Raw genomic sequence first — 16,992 nt, 5'->3', positions numbered from 1 at the left:
TGTGCAGAGGTTGCACTAAACTAACTTGTAGCTTTAGCTGAACACTGTGCAGAGGTCGCACTACACTAACTTGTAGCTTTAGATGAACACTGTTCAGAGGATGCACTACACTAACTTGTAGCTTTAGCTGAACACTGTGAGGAGGACACACTACACTAACTTGTAGCTTTAGATGAACACTGTTCAGAGGACACACTACACTAACTTGTAGCTTTAGCTGAACACTGTGCAGTGGTCGCACTAAACTAACTTGTAGCTTTAGATGAACACTGTTCAGAGGACGCACTACACTATCTTGTAGTTTTAGCTGAACACTGTGAGGAGGATGCACTACACTAACTTGTAGCTTTAGATGAACACTGTGAGGAGGACGCACTACACTAACTTGTAGCTTTAGCTGAACACTGTGCAGAGGTCACACTAAACTAACTTGTAGCTTTAGCTGAACACTGTGAGGAGGACGCACTACACTAACTGTAAATAGTCTAGCTGCCTGACTGTGGTACTAATAGGATCAAAAGATTACCAGCAATTTTCTTCAGGTAGCTGTAAAAAACTGTAACAAGACAAGCCTGCCTGTCAGTAGGAAGATAACAGGAACGGATCTAGCTAAACTGAATACAGTATATATATATATATATATATATATATATATATATATATATATATACACAATACCTGGGATGCATATATATACACAATACACTGTAAGTGCAGCTAACTGACTGACTGTTCTGCCTAATCTAGCTAACTCAAATGAAATGACACTGTCTCTCTCTCTCTCTATCTCTCAGCACGCCGGAACACACTACACAGGGCCGCCATGCAGGCGGCCTTATATAGTGTGGGGCGTATTCTAAACCCCCTGAGCCATAATTGGCCAAAGTCACCATGGCTTTGGCCAATTACAGCTCTCTCTACTGACGGCGCTGTGATTGGCCAAGCATGAGGTTCATAGTGCATGCTTGGCCAATCATCAGCCAGCAATGCACTGCGATGCCGCAGTGAATTATGGGCTGTGACGCACCACACGAATTTGGCGCGAACGGCCCATATCATTCACAATTCGGCGAACGGGCGAACAGACGATGTTCGAGTCGAACATGGGTTCGGCTTGAACACGAAGCTCATCCCTACAGGTGATGTCTATGCGTTCCAGACTTCAGGCTGTAATTGACTGCAAAGGATTTGCAACCAAGTATTAAAAAGTGAAAGTTTGATGGATGATTGTTAATTTGTCCCATTACTTTTGGTCCCTTAAAAAGTGGGAGGCACATATACAAACTGTTGTAATTCCTACACTGTTCACCTGATTTGGATGTAAATACCCTCAAATTAAAGCTGAACATCTGCAGTTAAAGCACATCTTGTTCGTTTCATTTCAAATCCAATGTGGTGGTGTATAGAGCTAAAAAGATTAGAATTGTGTCGATGTCCCAATATTTATGGACCTGACTGTACATAGCTGTTACTCGGAATCCAACAAACTCACTATGGAATGAGTGGTATTCCATCTCCAAACCATCTATGCTGGTTCCCAAGGCTATGTATAGGATAAACCATTGAGATTTTGTTTTACTGACTTGCTTGTTTGATGAGATATATGTTTTTATGTATTTTATACATGTAATAAATGTATAACTTTTTAAAAGGTTGGGCTTAACCCCAGTAATTTTAATTTAACAACAAGTTTTATGGGTAAAATTGCAATAAACAACCAACTAAAATCAATTATAAGGATACAACTCTTTTTGCCCTCCAAATGGGTCAACACAGAACTTATGCCAAATATAATAGCATCCTCCCCACTAAAGGCAAATTGGTAACTATCCAGCCCCAGTGGAACATGTATTTATATGTGGCTGAATACCTTCTCAAAGCATTTCAAGACGTGGAGGTGACAGCCATGGTAAGTCCCACACGGCTGCCTCTAATGCTCAGCAGGTTATGCCTATCCAAAACAGTCCAGACTGGGAGCTGCTGGCCCCTAGAGAGATTTCCCTTTGCTCATTGTTCTGGAGATAACCTTTTTCACAAGGAGAGAAGTAAAGAAAACTCTCCAATAGCAACACAGAACAAAGTAACTTTTTCAATTTAGTACAGTAAAGTAAAACATTTTTATTTAGTAGAGAAATGCTAGAACCTTTGTCAGCTTTTATTGTTGTCTGTTTCCTGGTGCTGATTTTTCTCAGTATCCTATTTGGTAAAATGTTGTCTCCAAAACAGAAAGTTAGGGGAAATCTTCATGATGAAGCCCTGGATAGTAGTTAAAACAGTAGTAAACTCTGTAAAGAAAAAAGTTTCCACCTGCAAGGCAATATCATAATGTGCTAGACCTAACTTAAAACAAAGCCCTCCAGCAGTGCGCTGGTATCACTACCAAGGCTTCCATATTCACCCGGTCTTCCTTCTGGGTTTGGGCGTCTGATTGCCTGAGCCGCAATAATGTCACTCACAGCGCAGGAGTCTCGGCCGCGGTACACAGCTCTGAAGGAACTGCACGGTATGGTGTTCCTTCAGAGCGGATGCACAAGTGATGTCACTGGCTGCTGTTTGCAAGAATATCTCCTAAACAGTGCAGGTTTTGGAGATATTCATTTTCCCTACAGGCAAGCTTTATTAGAAGCTTACATGTAGGTAAAAATACAATTCCAGGGTTTACTATCACTTTAAACCTGACAGGGGTTCTAAAATTTTACCATTGTATCCAAAATTTAAAAAAATTTTGGATTATAGATACACTGTTATTATTTTTCTGATCACATCATTACTACTGGTGATAAGCCTCTTGTTTCTAATATTGAGCACAAATTTTTATTTTAACACATCATTTATTGTTTATAGAATATGGCAATGCAAAAAATACTCATAAATGACAACAGTCCAAAACATTATGCTTCCCGCTGTAATGCCATGTGCGAGGTGCGCGACGACTTATATAGGCATGGGGCGTGGTCACCGGGTGATGTCACCCGGTGACCCCACCTCCATATTATGTCACAGTCCCGGGGCATGATGGGACTGTGATGTCATAAGGGGTGGGGTCACCGGGTGACATCACCCGGTGACCACGCTCCATGCCTATATAAGTCGTCGCGCACCTCGCACACGGCATTACAGCGGGAGAGAGCGTCGTGTCAACATCGGAAAAAGAGAAGAGGGAACAAGACGATGGAGAAGACCGGGCCACCGCTAGCAAAAGAGCGGCAAAAGAGCAGAAGATAGCGGAGGAGCCTGGCAGAAGATCTAGAGAGCGGGAGAAGAACCGGACACCAGGAGAAGAGGCCGGAGAGCGGGAGAAGAACCGGACACCGGGAGAAGAGGCCGGAGAAGTCGGAAGAAGACCCCCGAAGTCGGAAGAAGACCCCGAAGCTGCCTAATAAATTACTTTAAAAACCTGTCTAGTGTGTTTTTTTATTGACACTTTTTCCCCCCAGGTGAATGGGTAGGGGTGCGATGTACCCCATACTCATTCACATAGGGTGGGGGGCCCCCAGATTCTGATAAGCCCCCCGCCCACAGACCCCGACAACCAATGGCCAGGGTTGTCGGGAAGAGGCTCTTGTCCTCATCAACATGGGGACAAGGTACTTTGGGGTGGGGGGGCCGCCATTTTCAAAACTGCAGTGACACTGACAAGTCACTGCAGTTTAACTGCAGCCTGGGCAAGACTGCAAATGTCACTGACAAGGCTGCAGATGGACACTTGCAAGGCTGCAGATGGACACTTGCAAGGCTGCAGATGGACACTGATAAGGCTGCAAATGACACTGGAAAGGCTGCAAATGACACTGGCAAGGCTGCAAATGACACTGACAAGGCTGCAAATGACACTGATAAGGCTGCAAATGACACTGACAAGGCTGCAAATGACACTGACAAGGCTGCAAGGCTGCAAATGACACTGGACAAGCATGCAGATGGACGCTGTGCAAGGCTGCAGATGGACACTGATTAGGCAGTATTGATGGGCATTTATATGTAAGTTTTTTCCTTAAAAAGTTTTTTTTCCTTAAAATTCCCTCCTAAACTTGGGGTGCATGGTATACGCCGGCGCGTGTTATACGCCGATAAATACGGTATATGATTTTTTTTTTTTGTTGGGGGCTTTGCTGAAATATCAGGGGGCCCATGATGGGCTTCCTATTCTTTCACAACATGAAGCATAGTAAATACAGTTTAGATTATTACGTTTCCGGTCATGAATGAACACAGTAAAAGATCAATAGTGATCACTCACTGTGTTCATTCAGAAATGGAAGGGTCTGGTAAATGACATATTTACCAGCCCCTTTCCCTGCTCTCCGCCTGAGACAATGCCCTGCAGCAGCCGATGGGAGAGGAGGCAAGCTGGAAGCACTGCAGGAGGAGGGGGGGACCAGGTGAGCACATAAGTGGCCGAGGCAGGAAGAAAGAAGAGGCACAGGGACAGGAGGGGCAGCGTTTACTGGTACCAATCTATTGTATTTTCCTGCTGCAGCAGCTGAATGCTGGCAGGAGGCAGAGGAGGGGAGGCCAACTTTCAGCTGCTGAAGGAGGAAAATACAAGGTATCGGTTCCTGAAAATGCTGCCTACATTGCCCTCCTGTCCAGGTTGGCAAGGAAGGATCACGGTCTACCCGTCACTTGCCTGCTATCATCAGGTAGATCGAGATCGACCCCCCCACCAACAGATGTATATGGGCAAATAAAAGAAGAACTACAGTTAACAATTTGTAAGCTGTTACACCAACAGTTTTACATGAATTAATAAAAGATGACCATTGTAAGGAGCCCTATCAGTGTTAAATGGTTTGTCTCAACCCTCCAACTGCCACTTGTGCTGGACAGCTTGGTCTGTTAAGTTGGCCATACATTTATCATTTTTTTCATTCAACCAGTGGGTTGAATGAAAAAAAAAGACCTGATTCCCCCATCCACACACTTGATGTAGATGGGGAAATCATTACTACTGAGTTATTGTATTCTGACAGCCTTCCGTGACATCCTGGCACTGATCGTTTGGGAAAAACCCGACAGGCTGGTTGTACACAAGTCAATCAGTAGATTGACTTCTCTAAAATCAGTCTGCCCATACATAGATCAAAATTCACTTGGTCCCTGCTGAATCGGCTGAACTTCAATCCATATGTGGCTGCCTTTAAAGGAAGTTGAAAAATAACAGACTTACTGGCTGGATCACCAGGTGAAAATTAGAAAAAAAATGAAATTAAATTTAACTAATGCTGCCACCACCTTTTAAGAGCTAGTAAGCTGCAATATAATGTATTTTGTTTTTGTCGTTATAACCACTTTAAAGTGGTAGTAAACTCTCCTATTTTATTTTGTAACTATAGGCAAGCTTATAATAAAGCTTACCTGTAGGTAAAATGAATATCTCCTAAACGTGCACCGTTTAGGAGATATTCTAGCGAGCAGCAGCTGGGCAGCTGGTGATGTCCCTGGCGCATACACCCATGCGGTTCCTTCAGAGCTGTGTGCGGTGCTTTAGACTTCTGCACGTAACATCAACCCGGCTTTGCCAATCAAGAGGCCGCAGCCCGCAAACCTGGAAGGAAGACCGGGTGAAGACGGAAGCCTCTGCAGCAGTGACAGCGCACCGCTGGAGGGCTTCGTTTTAAGGTAAGTCCTTCATAATGTGCTGATATGTGATGCATACTCGCACATTATAAATTTGCCTTGCAGGGGGAAACTTTTTTTTTAAGAGTTTACTACAGTTTTAAAATAAAAACTGACTGACTTTGCATAATTTATACGTACATCTTACCTGTGGAGGGAACACATAGTCAGCTACATCCCAGATCTCTCTTCCTATACCTGGAAGATCAGTAATGGCTAATCCTTTTAATTTTATGGAGACTGAACTGATGATGTCATCTACATCTTGGTAGCCTTTTTCATACAAAAACACCCACCTAAATATAAACATTAACAAAAACCACAATTAGAATTCTGAACACATGATAAAATAACCTGCAAGTACCACTGCAAAACTTATTTAATGCACAAGGTAAACATTATTTGAGCCATATTACATAAATAATATTCCCCTTTTGTAAGTACATATGTGAATCTTGTATAATAGTAAATCACTTTCTACACAAGACATTCTGTAATTTATGGTTCTTAAAAAGTCTCTTTACTGCCTGTAGTGTACCAAAAGCAATATATGCAAGGACACCAGTGGCGTAACTAGAACCTTCGGGGCCCTGATGCAAGAAACCATGAAGGGCCCCCCTGACCCCAGCTGGGGCCCTTCCCTTCCCAAGGCCCGGTCGCAAGTGTGATGTTTGTGACGCTGGTAGTTCTACCACTGACGTCTGTTTTTTTAATTTTTTATTGTATTTTTCTACCATTTATTTATTTATTGTTTTACAATATTATTTAAAAAAATATATTTTTAGAGTTGGGGGGCTTTGGTGAGATATCAGGGGTCTAAGCAGAACTCTGATGTTTCACCTTTGAGACCGAGAAAGGAGATTGAGAACACAGCCTCAGCTGCACAGAATGAATGGACAGGAATAGCTCTGTATAGAGCTGCCCCTTTATTTGCAAACTGAAGCATAGTAAATACAGTTTACTATGTTTCAGTTATGAATGGACTGAGTCCATGATCGGTATGGATCACTGACTCTCCATGCAGATACTCCACAGCAGCTGACAGAAGAGGGGAGGGGGGAATTCTGCTGAGCTGTGGGGACAAGGGGAGGGGCCAGGAGAGAGCACGGAGGGCCAGGAAAAAGTACAAGGGGGCTGGAGAGCACACAGGGGGGCAGCAGAAAGAAGCTGCATAGGAGGCGCAGTGGGTGTGGCTGCATATAGAGGAACTGATCTTTCCATTTCCCTCACTTCTCAACTCCCTCCCGCAGGCTTTCAGCAGCTGCAGGAGGAAAATAGAAAGATCAGTTTCTCTGTATCAGTGTTTCTCAACATTTTACCAGTCAAGGCGCAACATATTGCCTCTTCACTGCCTGTCAAATGCCTCTGAAAAGCGATCTGAGCCTGAATCACTTTTCAGAGGAATGGTATTTTCTTGTTGGTATTATGAACCCGCCCTAAAAAATGCAGTTCTGATCGTAAAGAAAAAGGGGATCAGGAATAAAAGTAATGTGTATACATACACACGCATGTAAACACACACGTACGCACATACACACACATATACATACACATATAAATACAAGTACACATAAAAACATACACACATGCACACACATAAACGCACACACACATATAAAACACACACACGAGCAAACACACAAACATGCACACACACACACACACACACATGTAAACATATACACATGCACACACCTAAATGCACACACACACACATATAAACATATACACATGCACACACACACATGCACAAACACATATTAACATATACACATGTACACAAATAAACACACACACACACGCAGACACACACATGCACACACCCAAACATGCGGACACACACATTCAGTGGGGACAGAAAGTATTCAGACCCCCTTAAATTTTTCACTCTTTGTTATATTGCAGCCATTTGCTAAAATCATTTAAGTTCATTTTTTCCTCATTAATGTACACACAGCACCCCATATTGACAGAAAAACACAGAATTGTTGACATTTTTGCAGATTTATTAACCTCCCTGGTTGTATGAGTATTTCTGTTTTTTGCGTCTCAAAGCGTTAAAATTATTTTGCATAGATATTTGGTGTTTTATATTGTAGGTCTGTAATTCTTAGCAATAACACACTTATATCTGTCCACCAAGAGTATAGTAGATATCCCAGGTATGATGAAGTTTGAAACACAAAATCATACATTATAATATAATAAATAAATATAAATAATTTAAAAAAATAATAATAGAATAAGAAATAAATTTCCCCACAATTCACTATCGCTCAATTCTGCAAGTGTTCTAATTTACTATCCTGTTTTCTAGCTGGTCTAAAGCCACTTTTGACGTAAAGGAACACTTTTTGGTTGCTATGGACAATCTCAAGTTTCCAGGCAGAAAGAACAGTATATATAATTTAAAACTGCATGCAGAGCATGGGCCAAAGCACTGGGGACAGAAGGGAAGTGAAATGATTTCATACAGTACTGTAATCTGTAAGATTACAGTACTGTATGTGTTATGATTTTGACATTTTTTAAAATTTGCCACCAGGCTCTGCCCCCGTGCGTTGCGACGCTCGCAGGGAACGGAGCCTGGCACAGAGAGGCTTCGGGCAGAGGACGGAGCCTGCAGACAGCGTGGGGGGACATCGCAGCATCCTGGGGACAAGGTAAGTATGCCGCTCCAGGATCCTGAGATGTAATCCTGAGTGTGGCTCGGGGTTACCACTAATGGTGCTGAAATTTAACCTCGAGCCACACTCGGGAATACCGTCAGGGAGGCTACAAAAGAAAAACTGAAATATCACATGGTCCTAAGTATTCAAACCCTTTGCTGTGACACTCATATATTTAACTCAGGTGCTGTCTATTTCTTCTGATCATCCTTGAGATGATTCTACACCTTCATTTGAGTCCAGCTGTGTTTGATTATACTTATTGGACTTGGTTAGGAAAGCCACACACCTGTCTATATAAGACCTTACAGCTCACAGTGCTTGTCAGAGCAAATGAGAATAAATGAGGACAAAGGAACTACCTGAAGAGCTCAGAGACAGAATTGTGGCAAAGCACAGATCTGGCCAAGGTTACAAAAAAAATTCTGCTGCACTTAAGGTTCCTAAGACAGTGGCCTCCATAATCCTTAAATGGAAGACGTTTGGGACGACCAGAACCCTTCCTAGAGTTGGCCATCCGGCCAAACTGAGCTATCGGGGGAGAAGAGCCTTGGTGAGAGAGGTAAAGAAGAACCCAAAGATCACTGTGGCTGAGCTCCAGAGATGCAGTCGGGAGATGGGATAAAGTTGTAGAAAGTCAACCATCACTGCAGCCCTCCACCAGTCGGGGCTTTATGGCAGAGTGGCCCGACGGAAGCCTCTCCTCAGTGCAAGACACATGAAAGCCCGCATGGAGTTTGCTAAAAAAACACCTGAAGCCCTCCAAGATGGTGAGAAATAAGATTCTTTGGTCCGATGAGACCAAGATAGAACTTTTTGGCCTTAATTCTAAGCGGTATGTGTGGAGAAAACCAGGTACTGCTCATCACCTGTCCAATACAGTCCCAACAGTGAAGCATGGTGGTGGCAGCATCATGCTGTGGGGGTTTTTTCAGCTGCAGAGACAAGACTACTGGTTGCAATCGAGGGAAAGATGAATGCGGCCAAGTGCAGGGATATCTTGGACGAATACCTTCTCCAGAGTGCTCAGGACCTCAGACTGGGCCGAAGGTTTACAAGACAATGACCCTAAGCACACAGCTAAAATAACGAAGGAGTGGCTTCACAACTCAGTGACTGTTCTTGAATCGGCAGCTGCAGCACCGTACCTTCACTCTCCATGCCGGGTACTGCACTGTAGGGGGAGGTAGAGAGCACAGCACACACTGTGCTAGACACCTTTCCCTTGCTTTCACTTTCAGAGTAAACACAGCGTGACCGAGCTCCTGCACTGCCGATTTACGCATTGGCTGAGGATTGGGGAGCTCAGTCCCATATGGAGCCACCGCTCGGGGAGGGGGGGCACACGGGCCCCCTGCAGCATGGGGCCCAGTCGCAATGGCGACTTCTGCGACCCCTATACTTCCGCCCCTGCAGCACACAATAGATCTTCAAATAATGTCTAAAGGTTTTTATTCAAAGTGATTAAATCACAGAGGAAGAGTGCAACATTTCGGAGCTCTACAGGACCCCTTCACGCATGCCACATGCCTGATGAAGGCATCCTGCATGGTCCCAAAATGTTACACTCTTCTGCTGTAGTATGATGGGGGAAGCAAGCCACTGACCACTAATTTAAAAGGGGGTACCAAACCACTCAACACCAGTCTAATAGTGGGCACTACACTGACCATCAGGGTAAAGGGGTAGGGGTAGTACACCAACCACTAGTGTAATGGGTTACTACACTGGCCCCATGTGTAACCAGAGGCACTAAACTGATGACCAGTTTAAGAGATGGCAGTGGCACTCCACCACTGACCACGTGTGTAACAGGCACTTTTCCAATCACCACCAATGTAATGTGGAAGTTTTGGACTGGCTGAGTCACTTTTATGGCCATCGCAGTTGATAAGATTTGCTTTAATTTTAGAATTATTGATGAAAATAATGTAAATATATATAGGAGGGGGGTTTATAGAAATTACCAGCTCAAATTGAAATGTCACCTATGGCATCTTAGGGGCATTTTTTACACTGTGTGCAGATGTCCAGAAATCTAATTTCCCACTAGTGTCATTGAGTTACCACTTTACCCAGAAGCCTACACAGAACTTGATGTCAAATTTCAGTCAACCTTTACAATAGGGGTTTCATGTTTAGTGGGTTTGAAATAGTCCTAAGACTGAGGCTCGGTTCACACTGCCGCGGTTGGAGATCAGACTTGTGAGACCCCAATTCTCATGACATTTGAAATCCCATGTTAGTCAACATAGGCGTGTGCACAGGGTGTCCTGGGTGTGCCTGGGCACACCCTAATCAGCCAATGCACATTAGCATTATCGCACTGTGTGCCAGGAAGTTTGGAAAGATCTCCATCTTACCAGTTCTGCCATAAGAGAAGACACACATGTGTGCTTGAGCTTTATTAAAGGTTCCTGTACTACTTCAAGGCGACTTCTATTCTAGCCCATAGACTTTAATGGAAGTCGCCTCCAAGTCGAAGCACAAAAGCCGCACACACACACACACAGGCAGCTAGAATTTCATATTAAGGCCTGGTTCACACCTTTGCATTTTTTTAGTGCATTTCAGTTTTGCAGAAACACACTACAGTCCATTTAACCACTTCAGCCCCGGAAGAATTTACCCCCTTCCTGACCAGTGCGTTTTTTGCGATTCGGCACTGCGTCCCTTTAACTGACAATTGCGCGGTCATGCGACGTGGCTCCCAAACAAAATTGATGTCCTTTTTTTCCCACAAATAGAGCTTTCTTTTGGTGGTATTTAATCACCTCTGTGGTTTTTCTTTTTTGCGCTATAAACAAAAAAATAGCGACAATTTTGAATAAAACACATTATTTTTTACATTTTGCTATAATAAATATCCCCAAAAAATATTTAAAAAAACATTTTTTTTCCTCAGTTTAGGCCGATAAGTATTCTTCTACATATTTTTGGTAAAAAAAAAAATTTCAATAAGCGTTTATTGATTGGTTTGCGCAAAAGTTATAGCGTTTACAAAATAGGGGATAGTTTTATGGCGTTTTTATTAATAATTTTTTTTTTTACTAGTAATGGCGGCGATCAGCGAATTTTATTGTGACTGCGACATTATAGCGGACACATCGGACATTTTTGAATTGAATACAAAGAGCTGCGCTTAGAACAGTAATTTAGGTGTGCTGCCTCCCTTAAAAGAGCTTCCCTAGGGATTCTCTACTAACTAGAATTATATTAACAAGGGTTGTGGCGCTTCCTATGGGGTAATAGATGGGAGGGGTGGTTACCCAGATGGTTTCCCTCAGTAGATCCCAATAGAGGTACCTGGTATCTACCAGGGAAAAAACTTAGTTGCCGTAAGAGTATATATGTCTGTGCCTACACACATACACATATATATCCACATACACCCGTGTGTATCAGCAGATATAAATAAATAAATAGATAGGTAATGTCTTCAAGGGGTCTGGCCTGAGGCCCCTAATACTGTGGTAAATCTGCACCATATACCACCACTAGGTGAAAATATCTATACCATATATACGTGAACCTTATATGCTCTACTGATCCAAAATAATTCAAACCATCAAAATAAACCTCTGCTCCCCGTGCAGAAAAAGCATGTGTAAATATGAGTAGAAGGACTTTACATATTATATCAAAATAGTGCAAATAAACGTATTATACTCAAATAAGTCCAAAGAAAACCAAGGTTAACAATTTTGCAGTAATTATAGTCCTTAAAGTGAAAAAACTTTTGTGAAAAAACTTATTTTTGAAAAAACTTGTTCAGATCCAATGTTTCAACAATTTCGTGACTTGAGTGCTCTCGGGTAATTCCTGTGACTTTTGTGCACCCCCTTGCGGGTCCCCACTCACCAGATCCAACAGCCCCAAAAGGGGCGACCAGCATAAGATGTCTCAATCACGATCTCCTCTCCGCGGCAGTTTTGCGGGCTCCTCAAGGTGGTTTCCGTGCCGTTGATTTCCCCAATAGATTCCTCCAATCTCAGATGGAACAGGTTGCAAGGGGAGTTGCGATTCTCTCCCCCACCTTCCTACCGAGCATCCAGATAGTTTCCTACCATTGGGTTCAATATTCGCAGTGGCTCCAGTTTGTGGATGGGTCTTTATCCCAAGGTTTTAACAGACCTTATTGATTGTTTTTAGCAGCCACCAGCAAACTCATGGCTCTCCAAGACAGAGTTGGTGAATACACCTGTCTTGGAGAGCCATGAGTTTGCTGGTGGCTGCTAAAAACAATCAATAAGGTCTGTTAAAACCTTGGGATAAAGACCCATCCACAAACTGGAGCCACTGCGAATATTGAACCCAATGGTAGGAAACTATCTGGATGCTCGGTAGGAAGGTGGGGGAGAGAATCGCAACTCCCCTTGCAACCTGTTCCATCTGAGATTGGAGGAATCTATTGGGGAAATCAACGGCACGGAAACCACCTTGAGGAGCCCGCAAAACTGCCGCGGAGAGGAGATCGTGATTGAGACATCTTATGCTGGTCGCCCCTTTTGGGGCTGTTGGATCTGGTGAGTGGGGACCCGCAAGGGGGTGCACAAAAGTCACAGGAATTACCCGAGAGCACTCAAGTCACGAAATTGTTGAAACATTGGATCTGAACAAGTTTTTTCAAAAATAAGTTTTTTCACAAAAGTTTTTTCACTTTAAGGACTATAATTACTGCAAAATTGTTAACCTTGGTTTTCTTTGGACTTATTTGAGTATAATACGTTTATTTGCACTATTTTGATATAATATGTAAAGTCCTTCTACTCATATTTACACATGCTTTTTCTGCACGGGGAGCAGAGGTTTATTTTGATGGTTTGAATTATTTTGGATCAGTAGAGCATATAAGGTTCACGTATATATGGTATAGATATTTTCACCTAGTGGTGGTATATGGTGCAGATTTACCACAGTATTAGGGGCCTCAGGCCAGACCCCTTGAAGACATTACCTATCTATTTATTTATTTATATCTGCTGATACACACGGGTGTATGTGGATATATATGTGTATGTGTGTAGGCACAGACATATATACTCTTACGGCAACTAAGTTTTTTCCCTGGTAGATACCTCTATTGGGATCTACTGAGGGAAACCATCTGGGTAACCACCCCTCCCATCTACTACATCGGACATTTTTGACACATTTTTGGGACCATTGTCATTTATACAGCAATCAGTGCTATAAAAATTCACTGATTCCTGTGTAAATGACACTGGCAGTGAAGGGGTTAACCACTAGGGGGCGGGGAGGGGTTAAGTCAGTACTAGGGAGTGTTTTCTAACTGTAGGGGGGATGGGCTAGCTGTGACACGTCACTGATCTCTGCTCCCGATGACAGGGAGTAGAGATCAGTGACACTGTCACTAGACAGAACGGGCAGATGCTGTTTACATCAGCATCTCCCCGTTCGTCCTTTCCGTGAGGCGATCGTGGGTATCCTCGTGGCGATCGAGTCTGCGGGACCCGCGATCCAACTCACAGAGCTCCCGACCGGCGCACGCCGGCGGCGGCACGCACACAATGGCACGGCGGGAAATTCAAAGGGACGTACTTGTACGCCCATTTGCCCAGCCGTGCCATTCTGCCGATGTACATAGGCGTGCGCCGGTTGGGAAGTGGTTAACAGGGTATTCTGCATGTGCATTTAGCAGTTGCACTCTGCATGTGCATTTGTTCCAGAGCTTATTAAAGGAAGTAAAAAGTACCCAATCACGTGGCAAGGAAAATAAAAAAAAATGCATTTTTGCTTGCACATGATTGGATGATTGACATCAGCACAGCTTTTGCTCATTTACTAAGCTCTGGAGCAAATGGTCTTGTAGAGTGCAACTGCACTTTGCAAAAGTGTACAGTGTATTTGCCTTTAGTAAATCAACCCCAGTGTATTGAAAAACGCAAATTGCTCCTGGACTATGCAAACTGCCTAAGGGTATAAATGGTACAGCCCACCAGAAATATTAGGAAAAAAACAACCAGCTGTTGTGCAGGGATAACGTCTGAAATCCCTTTATATAAAAACAGTAAATGAAAAAATCACACCATTCTATTTTGATATATATAAAACTACTAACAAACACATTGAGGTTGCCTGATATTCCAAGACTCTTTTCATATATAGCATATGGGTATTATATGTAGCGACATAACTTATAAATTACTTTTATTATTTGCGCTGAGATTTAAATTTTGGATATGTTTTAGGGGTGTTCCATACTTCTCAATCTAAGCAGTACTCAATACCTTTTAATATTGAGAACCCAAACTACTGTATACTAAATATGGAAGTGTAGATACGTATTTGTTTTCAGCTCAAATATCTACAATAAGAGGGTACTTCGCTTCTATGCATGTGTGGCCCCTGAGGCCTCTACTTTGAGGTTAGATTACATTTTAGATGAATAGGTGGTAGAAGGGTTAAAATGTATTTAAACCCTAAAAACAACCTTCTATTATTTGTTTCCTTTTGGTCTGTTGAACATATAATATAAAAATGTCTGCAAAAAAACAAACAGAAAACTACTGATCCTGCCAGAAATCATGGAAGGTGATAACCTCCTGTGCTCTCTGCCTTTGCTGGCTGTTGCCGGTTACATAAAATTGTTCCCAGCTATCTTTGCGAAATACAAACACTCTGCTTCCTATGTTATGGAGACAAGGAGAGAGGTATTTCTGTAGTCCCATCCGGGAGTGCCAATAGATCCTCAATAGATACAGTACAGTGTGGGAGCAATGTCACAGACAGGAGATATGTTACTGGCAGGATTTCCATATGAAGTTAAAGGAAAAGAGAGTGTCGCACCCTTCTAGTTGGCCAAGTTGTTAGGCAAATTTAGTTGGTTCCCCTGTAGGCAGAGGAGCATGGGGTTAATTGTTTAGGAGGCTGTGCAGTGCTTTACAGGTGGTGCTGTGTTACCTCCCCCTGTCTCTTGGATCTCACTGGAAGTCTCCAGAACATAGTGGGTGGGGGGACAGAGGCTGCAACCTGAATATTTATGGAGGTTTCCACCAATTCTTGGGGAGGTGGGCCCAGAAGGTGGGGAAACAAACCATAAATATTTTGAAGTCTGGGAGCAGAGTCCAGGGTCCAGCTGTCTAGAGGTGACCCCTGTGCTGGGGGGTTCTGCCCCTGGGGCAGAGAGAAGGAGGGAGAGAGAGAGAGAGAGAGAGAGGAGAAAGAGGAGGAAGGAGAGAGCTCCAGGAACTCACCAAGCTTACTTCTCATTTAGGTTTAGCTGCAGACTCATAGCCAAGCCAGAAACAGCCTGTCCAGCAGAAAGGCCAAGACAGCAGCCACTCTGGATCCTGGGAGCTTCTTAAAAGGGACTGAGTGAGTATAGACCAGCCATCACACCCTAGGAAAGGAGAGGGCAGTGAAATGCAATACCTCGTGTGTCTGGGACCAAGTGTAGCTCAAGTGCATTGAAAGACAGCCAGGGGCAGGCTATTTCTTTGACCTTGGGACTAGAGCAGCCACGTGCCCTGCAATACAACCAGGTGCTGTGTCAAGGCCCCTAGACCTTTTTTGAGGCATCTGAAAGTGTGTGGAAATGGGGTTTGCCTGGCTGTGGGTGCTGTAAGGGGGAAATAGGCCAAAAATCCTTCGGGGGTAGCACTACAAAGGCACTAGTATGCTGCAATATATTACACTTTGTTCTTCAATTTACAGTACATATACTTTAAGTGTTGGGGTGGACTTTAGCGTTAGGGACACCTTGGAGGTGTAGTTATGAAAAAATTACATAGCAATTTACCCAGTTAAAGTGCATGCACATTCGTTCTGTGCAAAAAAAAATATATATATATATATATATATATATATATATATATATATATATATATATATATATATATATATATATATTATTAGGCTATTTTCTATGCTGGATTAATGTTTTTCATTAATTGAAGTGAAAAATAAAAATACAGCATTTGGCCACTGGATGCTGGTAAGTATCACTGGGATTTCCTATGATACCTAGCGCCATCTAGTGCCTAAATGCAGTATTTTATATTTTAAATCAATGAAAAACATTTGTCCAGCACAAGAAACAGCTTAATTAGATTAGTTTTTTGCCCCTTTCGCACAGAATGTGAATGCACTTTCAATGGGCTAATTGCTTTGCATTTTTTTTGTAAATACCCCCTTGTGTTAGGAGACCATGTAATTGCCGCTTAAAACTCTTTAGGCACAGTTCACAAACACATGGATGCATTAATGAACAAAAGAAACCCGTTTTCTTTTCAGGAAAACAAAACATCTTTACACTGGAGTTCCACAGAGCTAAAGCATTTCTCATTTAGTGTCTAAGCTTGTCTTCAGCTACGTCTTGTCAGTAAATTTCATCCCTTTGTTGACTTTACCAGCGGCACATCAAAGCACATCATTTTTAAGCACTGCCATAGATTCTGCAGCATACAGCTATGTACTGTCTCTTGACTCTAGGACAGCCTTTTACAGTCTGTACTTTCCCAAAGCTTCAAAGACAGCAGTTTACTTATGCTGCAGTTTTCCTCTCCAGTTTTACACAAGACTAATACTTTTTTTTTGTTTTGTTTATGTTGTCATCATACAGTTCCTCTGTGGCAATGCCCCCCCCCCCCTTCCCGGCAGCGGCAGACCAGTTACAAGGCTGTACATAAGCATGCAATGGCCCAGTCAGGTCTCCATTTATTGTATGCCCCAGTCAGGTCTC

The 16,992-nt window shown here is 42.9% G+C and overlaps 1 protein-coding gene across 2 annotated transcripts in view; it reads right to left on the bottom strand.

The window, feature by feature from the left end:
• P2RX1 (purinergic receptor P2X 1) overlaps positions 1-16,992 on the bottom strand; it is a 160,891-nt gene that overhangs the window by 109,478 nt on the left and 34,421 nt on the right. For both annotated transcript variants that reach the window (XM_073615053.1, XM_073615052.1), the window contains exon 2: positions 5,768-5,915. In XM_073615053.1, coding sequence (XP_073471154.1) covers positions 5,768-5,915 — 148 coding nt within the window. The remainder of the gene's footprint in view (positions 1-5,767; positions 5,916-16,992) is intronic.

The sequence above is a fragment of the Aquarana catesbeiana genome, linkage group LG02 (assembly GCF_042186555.1).
Source record: "Aquarana catesbeiana isolate 2022-GZ linkage group LG02, ASM4218655v1, whole genome shotgun sequence".
NCBI classification, from domain to species: domain Eukaryota; kingdom Metazoa; phylum Chordata; class Amphibia; order Anura; family Ranidae; genus Aquarana; species Aquarana catesbeiana.
The sequence above is the reverse complement of the archived record's forward strand: the minus strand, read 5'-3'. Positions and strand labels throughout refer to the sequence as shown.